Raw genomic sequence first — 19,747 nt, forward strand, 5'->3', positions numbered from 1 at the left:
CTGTGAAAAGGTGCCTTAACAAAACTCTATGAAATCTCACAAAATAGTGAAAAGGATGGTTACATTGAGTGTAAACACTCCTGAGATCAGATGCCAATACTGTCATAACACTTGCTTTCTATAGATGGTTCTGACCCTGTAAAATGTGATGTTTCATCATGAATAATTTTAACAAAAGCAACATGATATGAAAAAGTTCTAGTGAAAGTCTTACAGCTGATGGTGCTGTTACAACACTTTTACCTCTCCTTTAAGACTCAGCTTGTAATTAGATGTTGCACAAAAGGAATGTGCTGTCTTCGGCATGTCTTATAAATGGCTACACTTGTGATGACTCTAGGAATAGTTTTAGATTATACAGCGGAAAAGGATGATTGGGTTGTATTTGGTAATCAAGCCGTTGCAAATCAAATCATACAAAGGAGAGACTGTCTGTGGTTTGATAAAACTCCCATGTCTCCTAGAATTAGGAAAACCACTACCAAACAAAAATATCAGAATTTTGCAATTTGTGTTGAGGTTGTAACTGTGTAGGAGGGCTCTAGCTCTTTTTTAGATGTGCTTGTATGAAGGTCAAACCGTTTGCAGTGTTAATGTGGGAGAAAATTGACATTTTTTTTTTGTTTTTACAGTGTAAATACATTTTAACATGAGAATTGAATTGACATGAACTGTAAATTTCATAGCCTCTTTGTTGTCTTTTGCATAGTTTTGGTTCCTGCATTTTTTTTTTCCAGAAATTACCATGCCGAAAAAATTGCCCAACACTAACACACAGTATGTTGTTGTATTTTTTTTGTTTTTTTTTTTCAATTTGTCATCCATCTGTGTCGGGTGTGTTTTTGTTTCTGGGTTCTTGCTGTTCTTTCCTTTCTAATAACAACTTGGAGAACTGAATAATCAAGCTCACATAGCCAGGTGGAGAGAATATAACTTCAGATATGAGTTTTGTTACAATTTGAAGTTTGCCATTGTGTTCCTTGGTTTCTTTATACTCAGTTGGCAACTTGATGTTTGAATTAGATCTTCTTCACTGATGATTAGAATGATTAACAGCCCTGGAATAATGGATAAAATTACTGAATTGTTTTGCTAGTTGTTATTACCTCTGCAATTTTGTAGAGTGATCAGGTAAGTTGCATTTTGTTGTGTCCCACTTGGCTCAAAATCAATTTGGGTGGCTGAGATGCCTACAGAACCCAAAGCTGGGTTTTACAAGACCGAAAATCAGTGGATCTTCATTTGAGTAAATGGTTCGACTGAAAAATAAAATAGATTTCTGCTGAGTTGAATAGTTCCCTGAAGGACTGCAGACAGCGATTATAGTACCCATGGTGTAATTAATGCTGAACCTTCACTTTTGTAGACTGTACTGTTTGGGTACTTGGGGTTAAAGAGAGTGGAGAGGTGGACCATGTTTTTATTGGTATGTGATCACTTTTTTGTGTACAAATATGTGTATGTGTATGTGCATTCATTTTCCAGAGCGTAGTCTTTTGACGTCTCTGACCTTCATATCCCCTGGGTATGCCAGCAGCCATTTATCTTTTATTCATTTTGCCATTTGTGACCAAGGCAGTTTCTCTTGCACTGATGCCTTTCAAAACAGATGCAGCCCAAACAGTCTGCACTCTGGGTTCATGCAGCTTCCAGGCCAAGTATTAAACTTGCAAGTTCTGTTCACAGAATTCAGCACACAAGTACGAGCTCACCAGCCGCCACTGATGTTTGCACACTGCTAGTTGCAGGAAGCTTAAGACCGAGTGTGCAGCTCTAACGTCTGTTAGCACTTCAGTTTGTTTCTTTCTGGAAGCTGTAACTGCTAAAACAAACTGAAGTGTTGTTCCTGAGTGGATTTTGAATGTGAGGAATACAAAGCGCTAGTATTTAAATGTTACTCTCTATTTTTAAATACCCTCTATTGAGGTATTGCAATAAGAAAAATATGTATCTGTGCTTTCCAGTATGGAAGAAACTGAATTTGTTATTTTGCTGTTTATTATTTTTTCCCCCTTTGTTTTCTCATCGAACTGTAGCTAAAAGCATTTGGGGCAATTTCTTTAGTTTGAACTAAAATGCTTAGTAAACCTTCCCTAATCAGTTTAGATTACAGTTAATTCTCTTGTTCACACAATCTCCTTCTCTGTACCTGGCAGATTATGAATAAAAATCTGTTTGTAGATGCCTTGTGTATTTATGGAATTTAAAACCAACCACCAGCATCTTATATCCAAATAATGGTTAGTGTCAGGATTACACCAAGCATCCCATTTAAAGACTCACTGATTGCTCAAGTTGTTTTGCTGAAGGAATGCTTGAACAAATTCAAAAGACATCCGATCGCTCCTGAAATTTACATGTCAATGGTTTCTTGGATCACTCTTTTGCTTCAGCTCTCAGCTAGCATCTAGTTCTCCTGAGTGGAGTGCTCATTTATGCTCACACTAAATCATCCCCAACAAAGTTAATTTGTCTCACACAAGACACCATGCAGCAGCTATTATTCCAGATTTTTCCCAAGTAGGTGATCACAGTGTGTGAGTGGCAGAGATGTCACATTTCTCCCATGAGATTTGAAAAGCATCTCAGCACGCAAGGTTTTTTTTTTTTTTTGTGGCTGCTCGACATCAGCTAATATAACTGTTATTAGAGGAGGAACACTTCCAGATCTAACAATGAGAAGTTGATATGACATGTGTCAACCGCAGGTTCTAGTCATTATTTTCTCTTTTGCTCAGCTCTACTCTGAGCCTTTCATGCAGTTGGCTTCTTTGATCTAGAGCCTTTGATGGTGGTTTGTAAATACAGCATCATGGTGTTTTCTGTTGCTGTCAGGGTTAGCTCTTGACACCTGTGTGATGGATTTGTTCGTCAGGTCTTTGTGTTGATGGCTTCTTAGTTTGAGGCAGTGAAATGCAGCATGACTGTAACTGTTTGTGCCCCCTCAGGAAAACAGTCCTTATCATTTGTTGTTGTTGTGATGCAGACAATCATAGACATGCTCAGATTTGGGCATATAAACAGCAGCTTATTGTTTAATAATGTGAGTCTTCAGGGGGATTGAAGGTTTCACAGGTACTAATTGGCAGAGATTTGAAACAATTCTTCCAAATTTAGGAATCCTAAATTCAGTGCTTTTAATCATTTGCTTTTTTTTGGCACCTTGGAATCATTTATTCATTTATAAATATCTGTTTTTTCAACATGCAATTCTAATTATCCAAACAAGTCAGAGACATGTTTACTTTTCAGTTTTTACAGACTACATTATTCATTTTCTCCTTTGTCTTAACCATTTTGCTGCTTTTCCCCAGATGATAACTGCAGACTGAGTGACTACCGTCGGCTGAAAACCAAGATTCTGGATCTGCATGACCAACGATACATGGGGTCTAACGTCAACGGGGCCTATAAAGAGAACATGGCTGCTAAGAAGCAACTGGTTGATGTGATGTTCAAACGATTTGATGTGGATAACAACAGTCAAATAGATGCCAGCGAGCTCTCACAGGTAAGGAAAGTGAAAAATGAAATATTCACTATTTTAAAAAATACATATGTAGTACATACTTCACTCGGTTAAATACTGGCATGGAGGTAAATTGTGACACCTTAACCTTCACTCACTCGCTGAACCTATAAGATTTTAGAAAATATATCTAGTTACAGGAGCAAAAAGCTGCTTATCATTTTGTAACAGCTCTTTCTTTTTAAGGCCCTTCACAGCAGCACCACTTAAGCATGTAAAAACCACTGTCATTTTTATTTAAATATCTAATCAAAAGGAGACACAATTGAACAAAAGCCTTTGTGCTCAGGTGATTAAAGCAGCCGCTTTGATGTCTGCCATAATTGTGTCCATTTTGCTCATCTTAGCCTTCCCTCTAGTAGCTGTAGTGTGTGGCTGTAGGTGAATCGTTTGAAAAGCAATGTGGGTCAAAGAAGCCGTGTGCTCATGGGATGCTCTAGCCTTTGGCCAGTGTTGCCAAAAGGGGACGGTTGAACAAAAAGCTTTTTTGCCTCCCATGAGGATGAAGATATTCTGTGCATAACAAATAAAACCTTCCACTACCCGGGGACCGATTTTATTATATAAAGTATTTGAATAATTGAAAGTAAGCAACCATCAGTACTTTTGAGAAGCATAATACCATTTGCCTTTGTAGGTCAGTTTCCTGCTGATCTATTCTACACAGGGGGTCACCTTGGTTAGCTTTGTCAGTGCCCCCTTCCTGACAGGGGTGGTCTCAGCAGATTCATTTGAATACATTTCGGTATTTTGAGTTTAAAATACCAAAATACCACCCAAATAGTGGTATTTTTGGAATATTTTCATATTGTTTACATACATTTACATGATTTTACATTTAGCCCATGACAGGATGAGAGAAGTCAATGTTTAGAAAATGAAATGCATAGTCAACAAACAATGTTATGCTGTGTTTTTGGAAAAATATTGTCAATATGCCTAGCCTGTGTATTTGAATATAGCCTTTCAACCTACTGAATATTACTCTGTACAGATTTTCAAACCTCTCGGCGTTGTATTTAATCTATTTCAGGCCAAGCTGTAGCACTCCACCGCTCCCTAGGTGTATGCATGATGCAAACACGTTAGTAATAATTAACATCCAGTGGTTCCTCAAGGGCTGCTTTTAGCCCTTTTTATCCTTGACACATATGGGACTGTTGGCAGATCTCATAGTGTCCCCTATTCAAGACACATTCTCAGAGAAAAGAGAAGGGAGTATTTTTGGAATAGTAGGGAATTAAAATATCAGTGGATTGCAGGTGGCCCTTACAGGGTTTTCAGTTGAACCCAAAGGGCCTTTATGGATGCATGCATATATTTGTGACCTTGTTTGACTTTGAGGTAGGTGGGGGAAAACGCTGGTTTTCAGAATTAATCAAGAAACTTCTCAAATAATTATACTAAAAATATAGACATACGTTCTCCTCATTATTATGGCATAATAAATATTTGCATGATAGTATCAGAGTGGAGTAGCCTCATCAATGTGATACATCACTTAATAAACTAAAGCATTTGCTGGTTGACAGTGTTTCAGCGTAAAGGTTCAGACTCGTTTAGATTTCCTCGTCAAGGCAGTTTTCATGTTTTCTTAAAGTCAGATGCTGGAATGGAAATGCAGAAGTTTATAAATATTAAATATGAATGTGGAAGAAACAAGAGATTTATGGAAATTAAACTTTAGTGTGAAGAAACCCCTCAAAACAGAGACACTGCACAAGCAAATCACTCTTATCAGCAGTTGAAAGTACAACTCTATGGCTGCCACCCTCGTGCCCTAAAGCGCCCCTTATAATTGGAGTGTTTTTTGATCTCATTTGAAATTCTAGGATGGAAATCCCTCACCCTGGCTTACTTGGCTTGCTAGAGTGTGTGCATGAAAGGGGCACAGGGAGCAATTGTCACTGCCCTTTCAGTCTTAGTTGCCCTTTTAAAATTGCAAATCAAAACTTTTTTCCCCTCATCCATTGCTCATATCTATTGTTTAGATACGAGCAAGAATGCATAAAATCATGCCATTTGCCAAAAACAAATAAGAAGATAGTAACATGCTCACTAGGGATTCAGCTCTAGACCTTTCTACACTTGGAGGATTAAAGATGCAACTGGCCAGACTCATTTCAGCAGTTTTGCCAGAAAGATTATTGTTATCTTGTTCCAACCATTGCATTGTTTACAAAGCATGAGAACAAACAAAAAAAAAAAAAATTCTGGAAACCTTTTGTTGAGGTTTAATGAATGTGCAAATCTTCTGAAACACTGTGGGACTCTCATAAAGAGAGACAGTGAGGTTCAGCTACAGGAGTTCCAGGTTCTGCACTACAGTAAATCCCTCAACACCCTCTTACCTATGCATAGAATGTATGCAAATTATTGCATAGAAGTTTTGAAAGCCACAAAGTATATACAGATAAAATAAAAATTTCTCTTTTGTTTTTAGGAAAACTGAATCAGATGAAGTTGGATAAGGATGAGTCCAACATAACTTAAACAGTTTTTGAATTGGAAGGGAAGTGGTGTGTAAATATGCTAGAGCATTGAGAGCAAAGAGACAAAACGTGTCTATGATGTTAGAAAAGCTGTCTTGAAGATTGAATAGAAGAATAAAACTAAACTTCTTGATTGTCCCTAATGAGAATCATGTGGTTTTGCATAGAATTGAAGATGTTCTGCGAGTGAAGTGAATGGAAAGTGAATGAACTATATGCAGATGTGACCTTGTCAGCTGCCTTTATAAATAGGCCAGTGCTCAATACAGTACTTTCAAATACATATGTTGACATATGGCTATGCTATGTAATTACTGGATTTCCAGAATAGGACCCACGCAGTTACAGAAATAAATCTATATTGATATGAAGTAATAAAAACTTAGGGTAACTGCTGATTGTAAGATAGATGTTCCATATGACTAACCAGCCAATGTTCCAATAGCTTTGTAAATTAGGCTTCGATTTGAAACAGGCAGAAGCTGCATTCTCAATAAACTTTACAGCTGGTTATCCCATCAGTGATGTGTCTCAGTTCATTTAGCTCACAGGCTCTGCTGAATGCCAGTGGACATGTTTGTGATCCTCTTTTACTGTGGTTGAAGAGTCACTTGCTGCAAAGAAGTGACTGAAAAAAATATGAAGTAACCAGAAGGATCAAAGTTTGTGTGTGAGGAGTAAGGCCATTTCATGAAATATTTAAAGAAGAGGTGTTAAAGCGTCAAAGCCTCCAATTCCAGTGTGACTTACAGATCTTTCAAAGGTCACCTACATTACTCTCAATGCCTGTTTCTCCTGTGAAATCTGCATAGCATTTTAAATGACCACTTACTGTATATTCACAGGTGCTAGCTCACGTTTGCTTTGGTTTCTATTATACTAAACTATCAATTATAAACATACTTTTTGTAGACGAGATCAAGGAATTCCAGATATAAAAGAAACAAGGAGCCGTTTTAATGGTTTAACCACAGTTGCTACTTGTAGTGTTTGAATGCAGTAAAGATATGCTATTACAGGTGACTCTCATCTGGAAAGAGAAATGCAGCGATTCAGTGGATGAGGCATGATGTATATAGCTGCCCTTTGTGATCAGTCTTCTGACAACTGATCTAGTATGATGGATGTTTTACTGCCAGGGCTTTACAAAAGGTGTTGAATAGGATGATGTTTTAGCAGCATGATAATAAAAGCTGCACAGTGGTTGGGGCCTTTCCAGCATCCACTGTGACAAAACATCAGTAAGTCTTAGTTTGGCTATGATGAACTGACAGCTTAAATTGTGTCAACTTTGACATCTAACACAGCGCTTTTCAATTAGTCCATGTATGTCACATATTTTACACCAATATTTTGCTTCCTTTAATACTAATAAGCTGTTACTTTAAATTTATTATGAATATCCATAGTGTTAGATTTTTTAATTTAAATGTAAATGTAAGAATGGTATGTGGTAAGGGAAAGTGACCTGCCCTGAAAAACAAATCATTGTGACGTGTTGCTGTGGTTTAAAGATAATCCATAAAATATCATATCACCGTACTGGACAGTGTGACTAGGTAAGCTGACAAAGCATCTACATATGAAAAATGCAGCCGTGTTTCTTAACAAATATGTTTCTGTATCATAGAACACTGTATTCATATTGTGTGAATCAAATACTGCATGAATGTACCACAGTGGGCAGTGTCTGGGGTTGGTTGTGGCTGTACAAAGTGGAGAATTTTGACCAACCTGTGGTTCTGTGGAGCCGCCAGAAGTGATGTGGTAAACATTTCATTATGTGTTAACAAACACATCATGTTTCATACTGAGAAGTCTTTGTTTCTATTAAAGAACACAACTCTCCCCAGCTATAGCCGAATGCATTCAGCACCTGAAAAAATAATGATGCTGTAATTGTTAGCAGAACGTTTTTGTATTTCAATATTAATGAGTGGAAAAGAAATAATATTGAATACCTACATTTTTGATACTTGCCTCATTGATTGCAGACAAAGCATGTATGTATGAATTGTCGTCACATTGGGTGTTTCAAAAATTGGTTTGCTTTTTATATTTATTTTGAGGTTTGTACAAACATCATGTTAGGGTTGGACAAAATGACTGAACATCAATGCATTCTTATTGAAGGTCATCAAGCAAGAAGGTCTTTCCAAGGACTTCTCTGAGTGCACATTGTTTGACCTGCTGAAGTATAATGACATCAGTAATGATGAGCACCTGACAAAAGAGGAGTTCTACACAGCTTTTGGTGAGTGCAAAATATTTTGTGTAATAAGAAAAAATCCTGTCACAATCTCAAAAAGGCTCGACAGTTCCCCAGACAAAGAATGAAGATCTTGGCAGCACATACTTTCACACACACATTTTCCAATTTAGCATCCATCTTGCAAACCATAGATCAGATGTGACAGAACCGAATTTCTCATCAACATTCTCACTCAGTTTTTAATATGTAATGATATTTTTTTTATTCCAAATCTTGAAGTTGGTTATTCACATTGTTTTAGTGCAAAGCTTGGACAGTAATACATAAGTCATGATCAGCATGCAACCACAAAGAAAACTTGAAACAGAATTGTTTTAGAGCTCATAGCATCATTAATGTCAGTACATATAGCTATTGTTCTCTTGATATTCTTTCACTTCCTACAGTTTTTCTTTTTAATAGTATAAAATATAAGCCTTCTGTCTTAAAATGTAGAAACCTTGTGGGTGCCATAAAAAAGTTAATTAGGTTTTGACTGTTACTTTGAAATCTGTGAAGCGACTGACTTGTTCTTAACATCTGAACTGTCACTCTCTTGCTTTTCCTTGGAAACAAGCATCATTACAGTGTTATGATAATGATAAACTAGAAATAGTGTTTGGTGTCTCATCAAAGCATTCCTTGGTTTGAATTCCAGATTGTTGCCAACATGGTAAATGAATAGACGAGTCTAAAATTGAATTGTTGCCAAAGGAAGCGGGTCAGAACTTCTGCAAAACTCTAGTTCAAACCTAATCCCCCTCTCATTAGACAACATTATGATGACAGGTGCTCTGCCATATCTGAGTCACATCAACAGATGTGCATCAGTTTCCTCCTTTTGTTGCCTCCTCATGCTTTTTTTTTTTTTTTTTAATGCTGCCTACTGTACCTGCCTGACATTTTCAGTCACTCTAGTGTCCCCTGATAGAATATCCTGACGTTTGGTTGGCTTGTTACATTTAGCGAATTCATAATCAGCCTTTATCTCATCAGCCCTTTTTTATTTAAAGTATTTCTTAAGTGGATAAAAAAAGTCATGAGTCTCATCATACATGAAATTGTGGGAGCAAACACCTTCTGGCAAGTGAAGGAAAGAAACCCCAGTCAGTCTAGGAAGAACTGTGTTTCCCTGAAGAGTTGAGTTGCTCTAACTTCCTCTACAGCTTAACTCCCTATGACAGTTTTGTTTCCATCTGTCTTACTCCACTTTTAGTTTCCATTCTTTATTCTCATGTGCCTTCTAATGATGTTATTTAGCAACAGTGAATGATTATCCAAATACATAAATGACTTATTGTTTAAGCTGTTTATTTAAGCTCTTGACTGGGAATTTCTCGTGTGTTCAGGTGAGTATTAAAAAGGTAGCAGAGTCAATTAAGCAACAATGTGCTAGAAGTAGTTTTTTTTTTTTTTTTTTTACTGTACTTCACATCTCAAGATTTTCATACACCCTGCTGGAGTGCTCGAAGTCATTTCACCTTTCTTCACCCAAAGCTGAATTTATATGGCTGCTTTCCATACTTGCAGGGTATTGTGGTCCTCAGCTGGTGTCACCTTCACTCTATTCATGTTAAACGTAGTTCAGTCTCTACTCTGCTTAGGTGCATAGTCCCCCTGTATGACCGTGAGGCAGCTGAGAAAGACATAAATCCACTTTCTCTAGAACCACTGTAGTGAACATTTCAATTCGTCTCATTTCAAAAGAACTCTGTTTGTTTAGGTAAGGCAGATAACACAGTCATGGTGCAAAGGACCAGACCCATTAAAAAACACAGAGCCACCCGGACTTTTTCTGAATCACTGATGTTGTGTATAGATTGTACACATGTGCTGGACAAGCAAAAAAAAGCTCAAAGTGTGTGAGACTGAGATGAAAACTCGTGTCAATTAGCAGTGGATTTCGGCGTACAGAATGATTATTTCATATTGTGCAGAGACATTTTATGCAAAGCTTATATTTTCCTTTGCACCCCCACTGAAGTTGGTATACAATATAAAAAATCTGGAGAGCTTTTCCTTATAAGGTGCACACCATGTTGGGAATAAGTATGTAGCTCAGCAAGATAAATGCTCACCAACATGGAACTGAAATCAGAGGTCTCCACAGGTCCAGAATTGTGGACTCATTCCAAAAAGCAGGAGCCCCGTAGATCATTTAACTGACCCAAACTGCATTCATCCCCAGTAGACCCTAACAAAGGAGGAACAGCAACACCAGCAGCAGCATGATTCACTTTCACTTGATTTGATCAATGAGCAAGAAGTAGCAGCAACAGAATGTATAGTTTAGTTCTCATTTCCCTCATCACCTCGAAACACTGGTGTGATTGTGACATATGACGTGATCTACTCATGTTGGACTTGTGGACACACATTTCCAAGACCCAACCAAATTAAATTGAATTCCATCTTTATTCTTCAGAACCAGAATCAGGCCCATGAAAACTTTCATTTAAACTCTTCTCATCCAGTTGGAAAATCACCCTCATCAACAATAGATCAGCATTGTATTATGTCCCCTGCTGTGACACCCAATATCCTCTGTAAGATTCATATCAGGACATAAACACTAATTGGAAAAGCATTACTTTTTATTATCTTATTGGATCAGTGAAAAAAAATGGTTCCATTTATTGAACATGGCCAATCTATTATATTACTGTTGGCATTCTTCCTTATATGAGTATAAAAACAACCATATAATGTAACACAAAGTTAGAGCTACATCAGCTGCTTTTGTTTTTGTTTTATCTGGGTGGACTGTTTATACAGCTGTTGATTAAAACACAATTACACACATCTTTAATAATAGCTTGAGTCATAGCCTTGAACATTTACTTCACTAGCTTGTGGGTTGCAGCTGTAGTCAACCAATCAGCAGTGTGGTGAAGTAACATGGACACAAATCCATGGGATTGTTTGACCTTAAAGACTATGGTCATCATGCCTGAGGCAAAAATGCAATGCAGAGTTATGGGTTTTCAGTTCATTGCCAACATAATCTGCGAGTGGCAGCTATAAAAATCTATGCAAATACCTTAAGTGATGTCGTAAACTGAGAAAAGTCATAAAATAAATCAGTTGATCCAGTGTGTCCAGAATTATGGTGCAGCTTGGAAATGAACAGCAGTAAATGAAGAATGGCTCCCTGTGAAAACTGCACCTGTCAACTACTCTACTAATAAGGACCCTTTGGATACCTTTGTGGAATATTCAAAGCGCGGTAACATTGTTTGTCAGGACAGAAGATAAGACTTTAATTTCCATGCATTATTCATTCCTCCTTTGCATAGACTAGAAGGTGGTTGAGAATCTATTTGCTTCAGCTAGCAGTAAGGAAGGTGTCTGGGAGAAGTGATGTCTTTTAATTAGATGATGTTAAAGATATGAATGATGTCTGCCATGCTACTGATTGTCAGCCTCCTTGTCACTGTTGAATAATTTGGTGAATGATGGCCAGTGTGTCATGGGTAAACAGATAAGGTGTCATCTATCATAAAGTGTCATTAAATTTTGGCAGGAGAGTGTTACAATACATCGGGCCATTGATTGGCAGACATTATCATCAACTGCACAAAAGATCAAGTCAACAAAAGTAGCATTAACACTACGCAGAAAGCATACGAGGATACCCACATTATTATGGAACAAAAGTAATGACCTTGAATGAACTTCACTAAACTACATACAGAGGTTTTTAAATCAAACGATAAATATGCGTAATGTGTAATGTAGTACACCACATATAGCAGTTAGTCTGTATATAGTCTACAAACACCAGGGAAATGAAATGTTGTTACTCATGGATCACACTGCAGCATAAAACAGCTGTTAGGGAGCAGCCCAAAAACAATGAATAGGTGCAAAAAATAACTATTGTAGATTAAAACTACAAACTAACTATACAATCACCACACAATGTACTACAGTTCTGGTACTGTTTGGGGTTAAGAGTGAGAATGCTTACATCAGCAGCAGCAACTTGAATATAAACAAGGTCCAGTCTATTTTCTGCTCTCATAGTAAAGTTGACATGCTGGTGGAATTGTGACAAGAATGATCTTTAAATGTGCATCGCTGAGGTCGCCAGCGATGATAAATCATCTGTTGAAGTGATGCTGCTTTGGCAGTGCCTGTCTCAGCTTTACATTTCATCCTAGTCCTACTGGGTATTATGTCGTACTCACTCTAGCAGTCTCTAGAAGATCTCCTGTAGATCCTCAGCACTAGCTGTTTTCCCACATAAATGTTGTTTTATTTTTTTAGTTATTTCAGTTCAGTACAGCAAAACCAATGAAATACACAGTCTGCACAATTCATTATTTATTAAGTGAATCTGCGTTATAAATACTGAATTTCAAGGCAGAAATTATTCGGTGCTGTATGCGACAGGTCATGGTTGTGCCTTTTATGTTTAGTAATCGGCATCTGTTCTGCGTCAGTGCAGGATCCAACGTGGTTCACAGTGTAACGGCACAAACAAAACCCTACCTCTATAATCACTTTCTTTTTTGAACTTTCAACATATGCATAGTTTACTTAATTCTACACACCCCACGTCCATACCAACAGGCACAGCAGTGTGCAAAGGAGAGAATAAATAACATTTCTAATCAGGATAGTTGTCAGAGCATTAATTGAAAAGCATGGAAGCTAGAAGAAGAACAATCTGTACATTTTAGGGAGAGAACAGAAGTGCAGCAGTAATTCAGAAAGCATGCAGGAAAAGTGATTCAAGTACATAAAAACACACATTTTGCATGTGTTTACTTTTACTTGCTTGCTCTTTTCCCGTGGTTTTCTCTGTTGTTGTGCACTCTGCCAAAACAAGAGGGTTAAAATCACCTTTTTCTAGTTAGTGCTGGGAGGCAGGTGTGTTATGTGAGCAGAAGACCAGTCAACATCTGAGATTATTGCCAAATAAACTTAGTAAAAGGTCATGCTCACAGTTTGCCACAATACCTCAGCCTTAGTAAAATAGAGTCTGGAAAACTCCTGGTACCACTCATAAGGTATCAAGTTACCAGTGAGCAATTTTATTGCAGCTGCCATATCTGGATACTGTAAGCAATGGACAGTGTCTAATGTGTACTTAACAGAGTTTAACTCAACATTAGCTAAGCTGGGAAACAGTCAGAGGGTGCACACAAAGCAGACTGTGACTTTGTCCTTTCTCCAGTCTGCTAGCTGACGTTGGCTAGAGGATCACGAGGTTGTCTTACCACAGCTTAAATGTTACTAGTTTGGCTACAGCTACTAAATGGATCCTAGCGTCTAGTTGTGCTGCTTCACAGACTAGAATGAATATGAATGTATATAGTTTGGAAGGGATCCTTTGCCTGAATGCTCCCACAGGCTTCCTTGTTGGCTTGAATTTTATTCCCCCCAAACCTCCTCTTATTTCCATACACATTAGCTGTGCAGCACTTCTTGCTTTTCAATACATATTAAATGTCTGATGCCTTATTGTGGTTACTTCTAAGCATTCTTGCAATAGGACTAACACTAGCTGGCCTTTCTTATGTACTACACTGCTACGACTACAGTAGTTAAACTCATTTTACCTTCTCTTGACCGTGTTTCTGTCAACTATATGTAAAGTGTGTGGGAGGTAACGTTTATTCAGTGCATTATTTAGCTGATTTACCTTAATTGTACTTTTTTCCATTAAGCAGAGTAATAATGGTATTTGTGCTGCACTGTGGGACATATCTTTCCCCTGCTTGTTGTTTTTTGGTTACTAAGAGATTGATCTAAACCCTGAGAGCTCTGGATACAACACAGCGCCAGGAGATGCAAGCCCTTTGAATCTCGCAGAGGCCAGAAGCCTTGGCGTACCGGTGGGAGGCTAAGGTGGACCATAAAGTTATCCTTCATATTGTAATGTTAGTATAATGTTTAAAGGTGTGAGTCAAAATTATTTAAGGATAACATTAGTGTGTACTATAATACTGTATTTTGCACTTATGCCAAAATGGCCTATGGAAGTGATGCATAACTTAACTAGACAAGTTGAATGAAATCGTTTCTTTGTTCTTATCGTTCTCATTCAGCATAAGTGTTTTGCATAATGTCAGAGAACTTGGAAATTAAAAATCTCCATTGTGTCTGAATAGAACAATTACAGAATAGATCCTGTGGTATCCTTTTCTATGTTTTTTTGGTTTTGCATTTGTTTGTCTATTTTTTGTTTCATTTTATGTGATCTCCCTTCTCAGTTCCTTTTGTTTTAATGCAAGACAGGTTTAATCTTGGGTGTTTTCAAGTATGGTGTAATCCCTACATTTGCAGAAGGTTTGCCAAGTTTGAAAATTAGACGACTTACACTTTCTACTTCTGTGAAGATTATAATTAGACATCCAAACCAACACACGGGCCTCCTTCAGGGAAGGCTCCTTCCATTAAGCAAGGCAAGTTTGCTGTTATTCCTCCACCCATGGCACAGCGACAATTAATGGATACTCAGGCTTTTACTTGTCAAAACCCCTGCTGAGAATTCCATTCACAGGCTGTGAGAAATGGTGTTAAAATTGTTTTATAATTCATGGTTCATTTTCTAACATGTGACTTTTCTATCTCCAGAATGTATTAGAGAGATTTAAAAGAAGCTGAATTACTTTTCATTTTTAATTCTAAGTGATCCTCAACTGAAGTACAATGACTGATTTTTTTTCCCAGCGATTCTCCAGGGAGGGATTGTTCTTTCCTTCTTAACTTGATGACAAAAAGAGGGCTTATATTTTTACTAAAGTTTGCATACCGATATTTAATATTATTGCTGAGAACAGAAAAGATTATTCTGTTACCATTGTATAAATTTACAATGATTAATGGCACATTCTTTAAATCCAGCCACAGAAATAGGCATAAATGGCCCAAAACAAGGGTGAAAACCTTAAATATCCCAGGTTTTGGTGTTCCAGATAACAAACACTATCAGTAGCACCGACTTCACAAACCTGTCTGCCTTTTCAGTTATTACTGAGTCTTTGTCAGACCAGTAGCTCTTACTTTACAAGTCTTATTAATAGTGAAGTTCAGATTTACTCACCAAAACACAGTGTGTATTGTTGGGCTCTAACAAACATGTTGAATGCAATTGTTTCATCATCACTGAATTAAATGTAAAGGTAGATCATTTTTGACATGATCAATATAAAAAATAATGTAAAATGCCATATTGTCTAGTTGGATTTTGAACTACTGCATTTGTGATAGTATTTGAACAGCTGTACAGTATTTAACTGTCCTGCTGCAGATGGGGCTGCTGTTTCTGAGGACAGGGATGCTGTTAGAGGACTGAGTCTTTTTGAATTCAATAACTGAACCTTCCACTAGTGCTCACATTCCACTGAAGGGCCAGTTTTAATTCCTAATAAAGAGAAACCTTCTCCCATAATATATATTTTAGACCCCCTGAGTGAGAGAGGTTCAATGTGCTTTTCTGGCTGGGAGGAGTGTTTAGCAGTTCAGTGTAAACATATTGCTGCAGTGCACCCTCTTCTCTTAACATCTCCTGTCAAGCAATTGAAGGTGTTGCAGCATGAACAATCGTGTAACTACTCAAGCGTACTGTGAGATTGATGTAAGAACCGACAGACAGATGGGTGTAAGCTTACTGTACTGTGTTGTATTTTGGGATTTCCAACATGGATTGATGTAATTGCTAAATACAAAGCTGTCTTAACACATGTGCAAACAGGGTTGGGATTTTTCTCAGAATCATAAAGGAACAGGCATCATTCAACATTAAGCCTTCAATGCAGTAACACAAGACTGTGTGATATAATCAAAACCCATGTGCTCTTTTATTTGTGAAATATGACAGAACCGTTAAATCACAGCCTCGTATATGCTTTAACTTAAGTACTCTAATTTCCTTGTTGCAGTAAGATATAGGAATTTTTCATTAGTTGTTTTCCACAAGGTAGCTGTGATAAAAATTAGTCCAATTAGAGTTCTGCTTAGACTGTATTGCATACTAATGCTGGCCGTCCCCCGTGAGCTCTCCCAACAGCTGCTTTTTGGCCAGAGGTAATTCATTAAATAAAGCCATATGTTAATATTTTACAACCATCTAGATGTTTATATTATTTATAGGACGTGAGAGGACGCAGGTCATAACTATTCCCTTGCCCTTTACCAAATACTTATCTTTGCATTTTAAGTGTGTTATGACAATAATGCTGCAAAAACAGTTGTTTCTTTTTGTTAACTAGATGCAAACGGCTCTAACTATAGATGTTGATGTTGCTGTAGCCTTGTCTAGCGTATGTTTCTTGAAATAGGTGTTCTGAGCATTATCTAAATCTAAATCAAAAATCTTTGATTCAGCATCAGTTCTGCCAAATTTCTTTTCAAAATATATATTTTTTTCTGTATTTCACACTAATTTGCAAAGATGCAGACAGGAAACTTGAGAGAGCTAAGAGACAGTGTGACACAAAAATGGTCCACAAATGAATGATTTATATTTTCCATGTTTTGTAATTGTACTTATTTTTTAAAACACAAGAAATATTATAGTATTATATATTATAAATGAAAGGGAAAAAAAACTGCAGACTAACCAAACAAAAGCACACTAACAAACTTAATCAGTGTCTGTATGTGAAGGTGTGATCTGTCGCTCTATGCTTGTCTCTGGACATGCTAATCGTCTGATTAGTGTTTAGGGTATTGTTTTCTTATTGTGCAGGAAAGCATTTTGTTGATAGTGTGACTCATGGCGAGAGTTGAGCATTAAAGGAAAACAGTCTCTGTCAGACATTTAGGTCCTTCGAGTCACTCTTTTGCACTATCAAAATCAGACTCGTTTCTTCTCGCTTAGGGAGAGAGTTTGAACAAATCAACTCAACCGTGAAAGATCAGAAAGTGTTCACATAAATGTGTATTCTGTTTTTGGGATGTTTTTTTCCCTTTTGAGTTTTTGTGTATAGGCTATGAATACTCAGCATCAGGGAAAATACTTTTATCTTGACTTCAAAATGTCAAATTCAAAATGATTCAGGGTACACAACCATTCAGCCTTAGTAATATCGAACATCAGAGTGAGAGAACGGGGAGTGTGTTAGAAGAATGAGAGACTTGGTGAAGGGAGTCGGAGCAAGTGAGCATGTATTTGAGAAAGAGAGTGACAGAGAATGATAGAGAATGGGGTAAGGTGGTTGGCTAAGCAACCTTGGTGCAATTTGTCTTCATGCAACCGGTCCCTCGCAACGTCCTGCAGGCCCAGGCTATTTTCCCTGACAAGCTTGTTGCCTCCAGTGCAATAGGTGATTTACCTCTTGCTGCGGCACTGACCAACAGCCCATTCTGAGAGCAGTGCTGAGTAAATCAAAAGTCTGGGCTTCACCGTTAATCACTAATTACAGGTTGGACGGTGAAGGTTGATCCTTCCCAGGAGGCTGTGTCCCTTAGGCCTCAAATCAGACCAAAAAGAGGAGCCAAGGCTACTTCCTCCTCTGATAAATCTGTTGGACTTAAAGTGTTGGAGGTGGCCCTAACAGCCCAGATACCCATCTCTCAGAAGTTTCCCAGCTTCACCCTCCCACCCAACATCTAAATCTGTGATGGGGCCTGTCTGGATGTCTGTCCCCACTTTCTTCTTCAAATTCTCCCTATAGCTTCACACATTTTCTTCCCTCCAGGGATCAGTGGCAAATCAGGCATCTTGCTTGCATCAATTTCCAAAAGCGTTAAGATACAAGGGAACTGTAATTGAATGGTTAGGGAGGACATTATTGAAGGAGATATTTGTCAATGAATCCACCCACAGCCATGTAGAGCGCCAAGTTGTGTTGATCTGCTGGCTATAGTGTTATCAGTGTCAGCAGAAGTGGAGGATCATGGATTAACCGTGCGTGAGTGATCGACTTCCATTTATTCTTCAAGACTTACTCATTCTTTCTACATCAGGGCTTTTAATGTTATTTTTTAGTTTTTCTATGTTGGTCTCATTTTGCTGTTTCTGCATTTCTTTTGGTCGTGTCTGAGATTTTTGTTTGCTTGACATATTTCTTCATTTTTATTCATACGTTGGCTCTTCTTTAATTGACATTTATATGTTAAACCCACACTTCAATTTAGCCAAGTGTTTTCTCACAGCATTTAATTTTTAATAAAGACTTTTGTTTACACATAATCCTATTTAAATCAATGCTCAGTGCACCAAATTGGCATATTTTTGCATGATAGTACAGTCTGTAAATTTTACACTCCAGATCACAGAAAACAAATCATTACCAATAAACATGACCCCCTTTCAGCAGAAATTTTCCAGTTTTTCTAGGTTTCTGGATTTTGCTTTAAAAGAAAGAAAGAGTCAAAAGGTCTTGTGATATTTAGTTCATTTGTCCAATTCTGAGAAATGAAACAGGTCCAGCAGAATTTAACAAGCAGAGTAGATCCACTTTGTTGAGACATTAAGGAAGACTGTGTTATTGCTTTACAACAAGCTGTCACATGTATTTTCTGGGCTCAGTAGATCAGACACATACACGTGAACAAAGCGGGACTAGACTGGGCAAGGTAACGTAAAGGTTTATTAACAATAACAAACTAAGAGAGTCCCAGGAAACACATGGAAATTGCGACAAACATAAAGCAAAGAAGGAAAACCCACAAACAGCAGGGAGAAACACCAGGGAAAACCAAGGATGAATCCAAACTAGAACAAAGCAAAGATGTTTCAAGGAAAACAGGGAAACTCAACTGATGACTAAAGGTCTAACTTAATAGATGATCTCTTGGGGAACAAAGGAACAAGAGCAGGTAAATACAGTTAGCACAAAGAGAACTAATGAGCACAGGTAGAAGTTCTAAAGTCCAACTAGGGAAGTCCAAGGAAGCCCTAACACAAGATCAACAACCATTTCATTACTTTTTTTTTTTTTGTTTTTTGATCAATATACAGTTGTGCTCATAAATGTACATACTCCAGTGATAATTTGAAAATAAAAAAGATAGAAATGATGAGACATGTTTTTGTTATAAGTAAAGTGGTCAGATAGTTGCTTCACCACAGCTTCACTGGATTGGAATTAGTCCTGTACCATAAGAAAGGTTTTGTTCCCCATTATTTTTTTATTTACCTTCATTCCTTTTATTTATATAGCCCGTGTTGGCTCTCATATCACCACTGCTGACTGCTGCTGTCATGTCTTTATTACATACAAGCAGTTCTTTAACTGATCAAACATGTTCCCTTAAATGATTTCTGTCACATTGTGATGTTAACAGTGGGAATGTCTCAGTTGCTTTGTCAAGCTGTTTATTGCGTTTCATGTACCATTTAAATCTTCTCTTTTCTAGATCAATACAAGCGACAGGTTATGTTCATGACAAGAATATTCCTTCTGTGCAGGCCAATCCAAACCATTCCAATGACAGGAATTAAGTAATGAATGAATAACTATTAGTTTTTTAAAAAAGATTGTCTTGTTAATGGATGTTTGCACCTGGTTTCCTATT

General features: G+C 37.5%; 1 protein-coding gene across 4 annotated transcripts in view; it reads left to right on the top strand.

Moving 5' to 3' along the window:
- fstl5 (follistatin-like 5) overlaps positions 1–19,747 on the top strand; it is a 123,058-nt gene that overhangs the window by 51,828 nt on the left and 51,483 nt on the right. For all 4 annotated transcript variants that reach the window (XM_026330348.1, XM_026330350.1, XM_026330349.1 and 1 more), the window contains exons 5-6: positions 3,315–3,511; positions 8,155–8,275. In XM_026330348.1, the coding sequence (XP_026186133.1) occupies positions 3,315–3,511; positions 8,155–8,275 (318 nt within the window). The remainder of the gene's footprint in view (positions 1–3,314; positions 3,512–8,154; positions 8,276–19,747) is intronic.

This window comes from Mastacembelus armatus, chromosome 10, assembly GCF_900324485.2.
Source record: "Mastacembelus armatus chromosome 10, fMasArm1.2, whole genome shotgun sequence".
Lineage (NCBI taxonomy): Eukaryota > Metazoa > Chordata > Actinopteri > Synbranchiformes > Mastacembelidae > Mastacembelus > Mastacembelus armatus.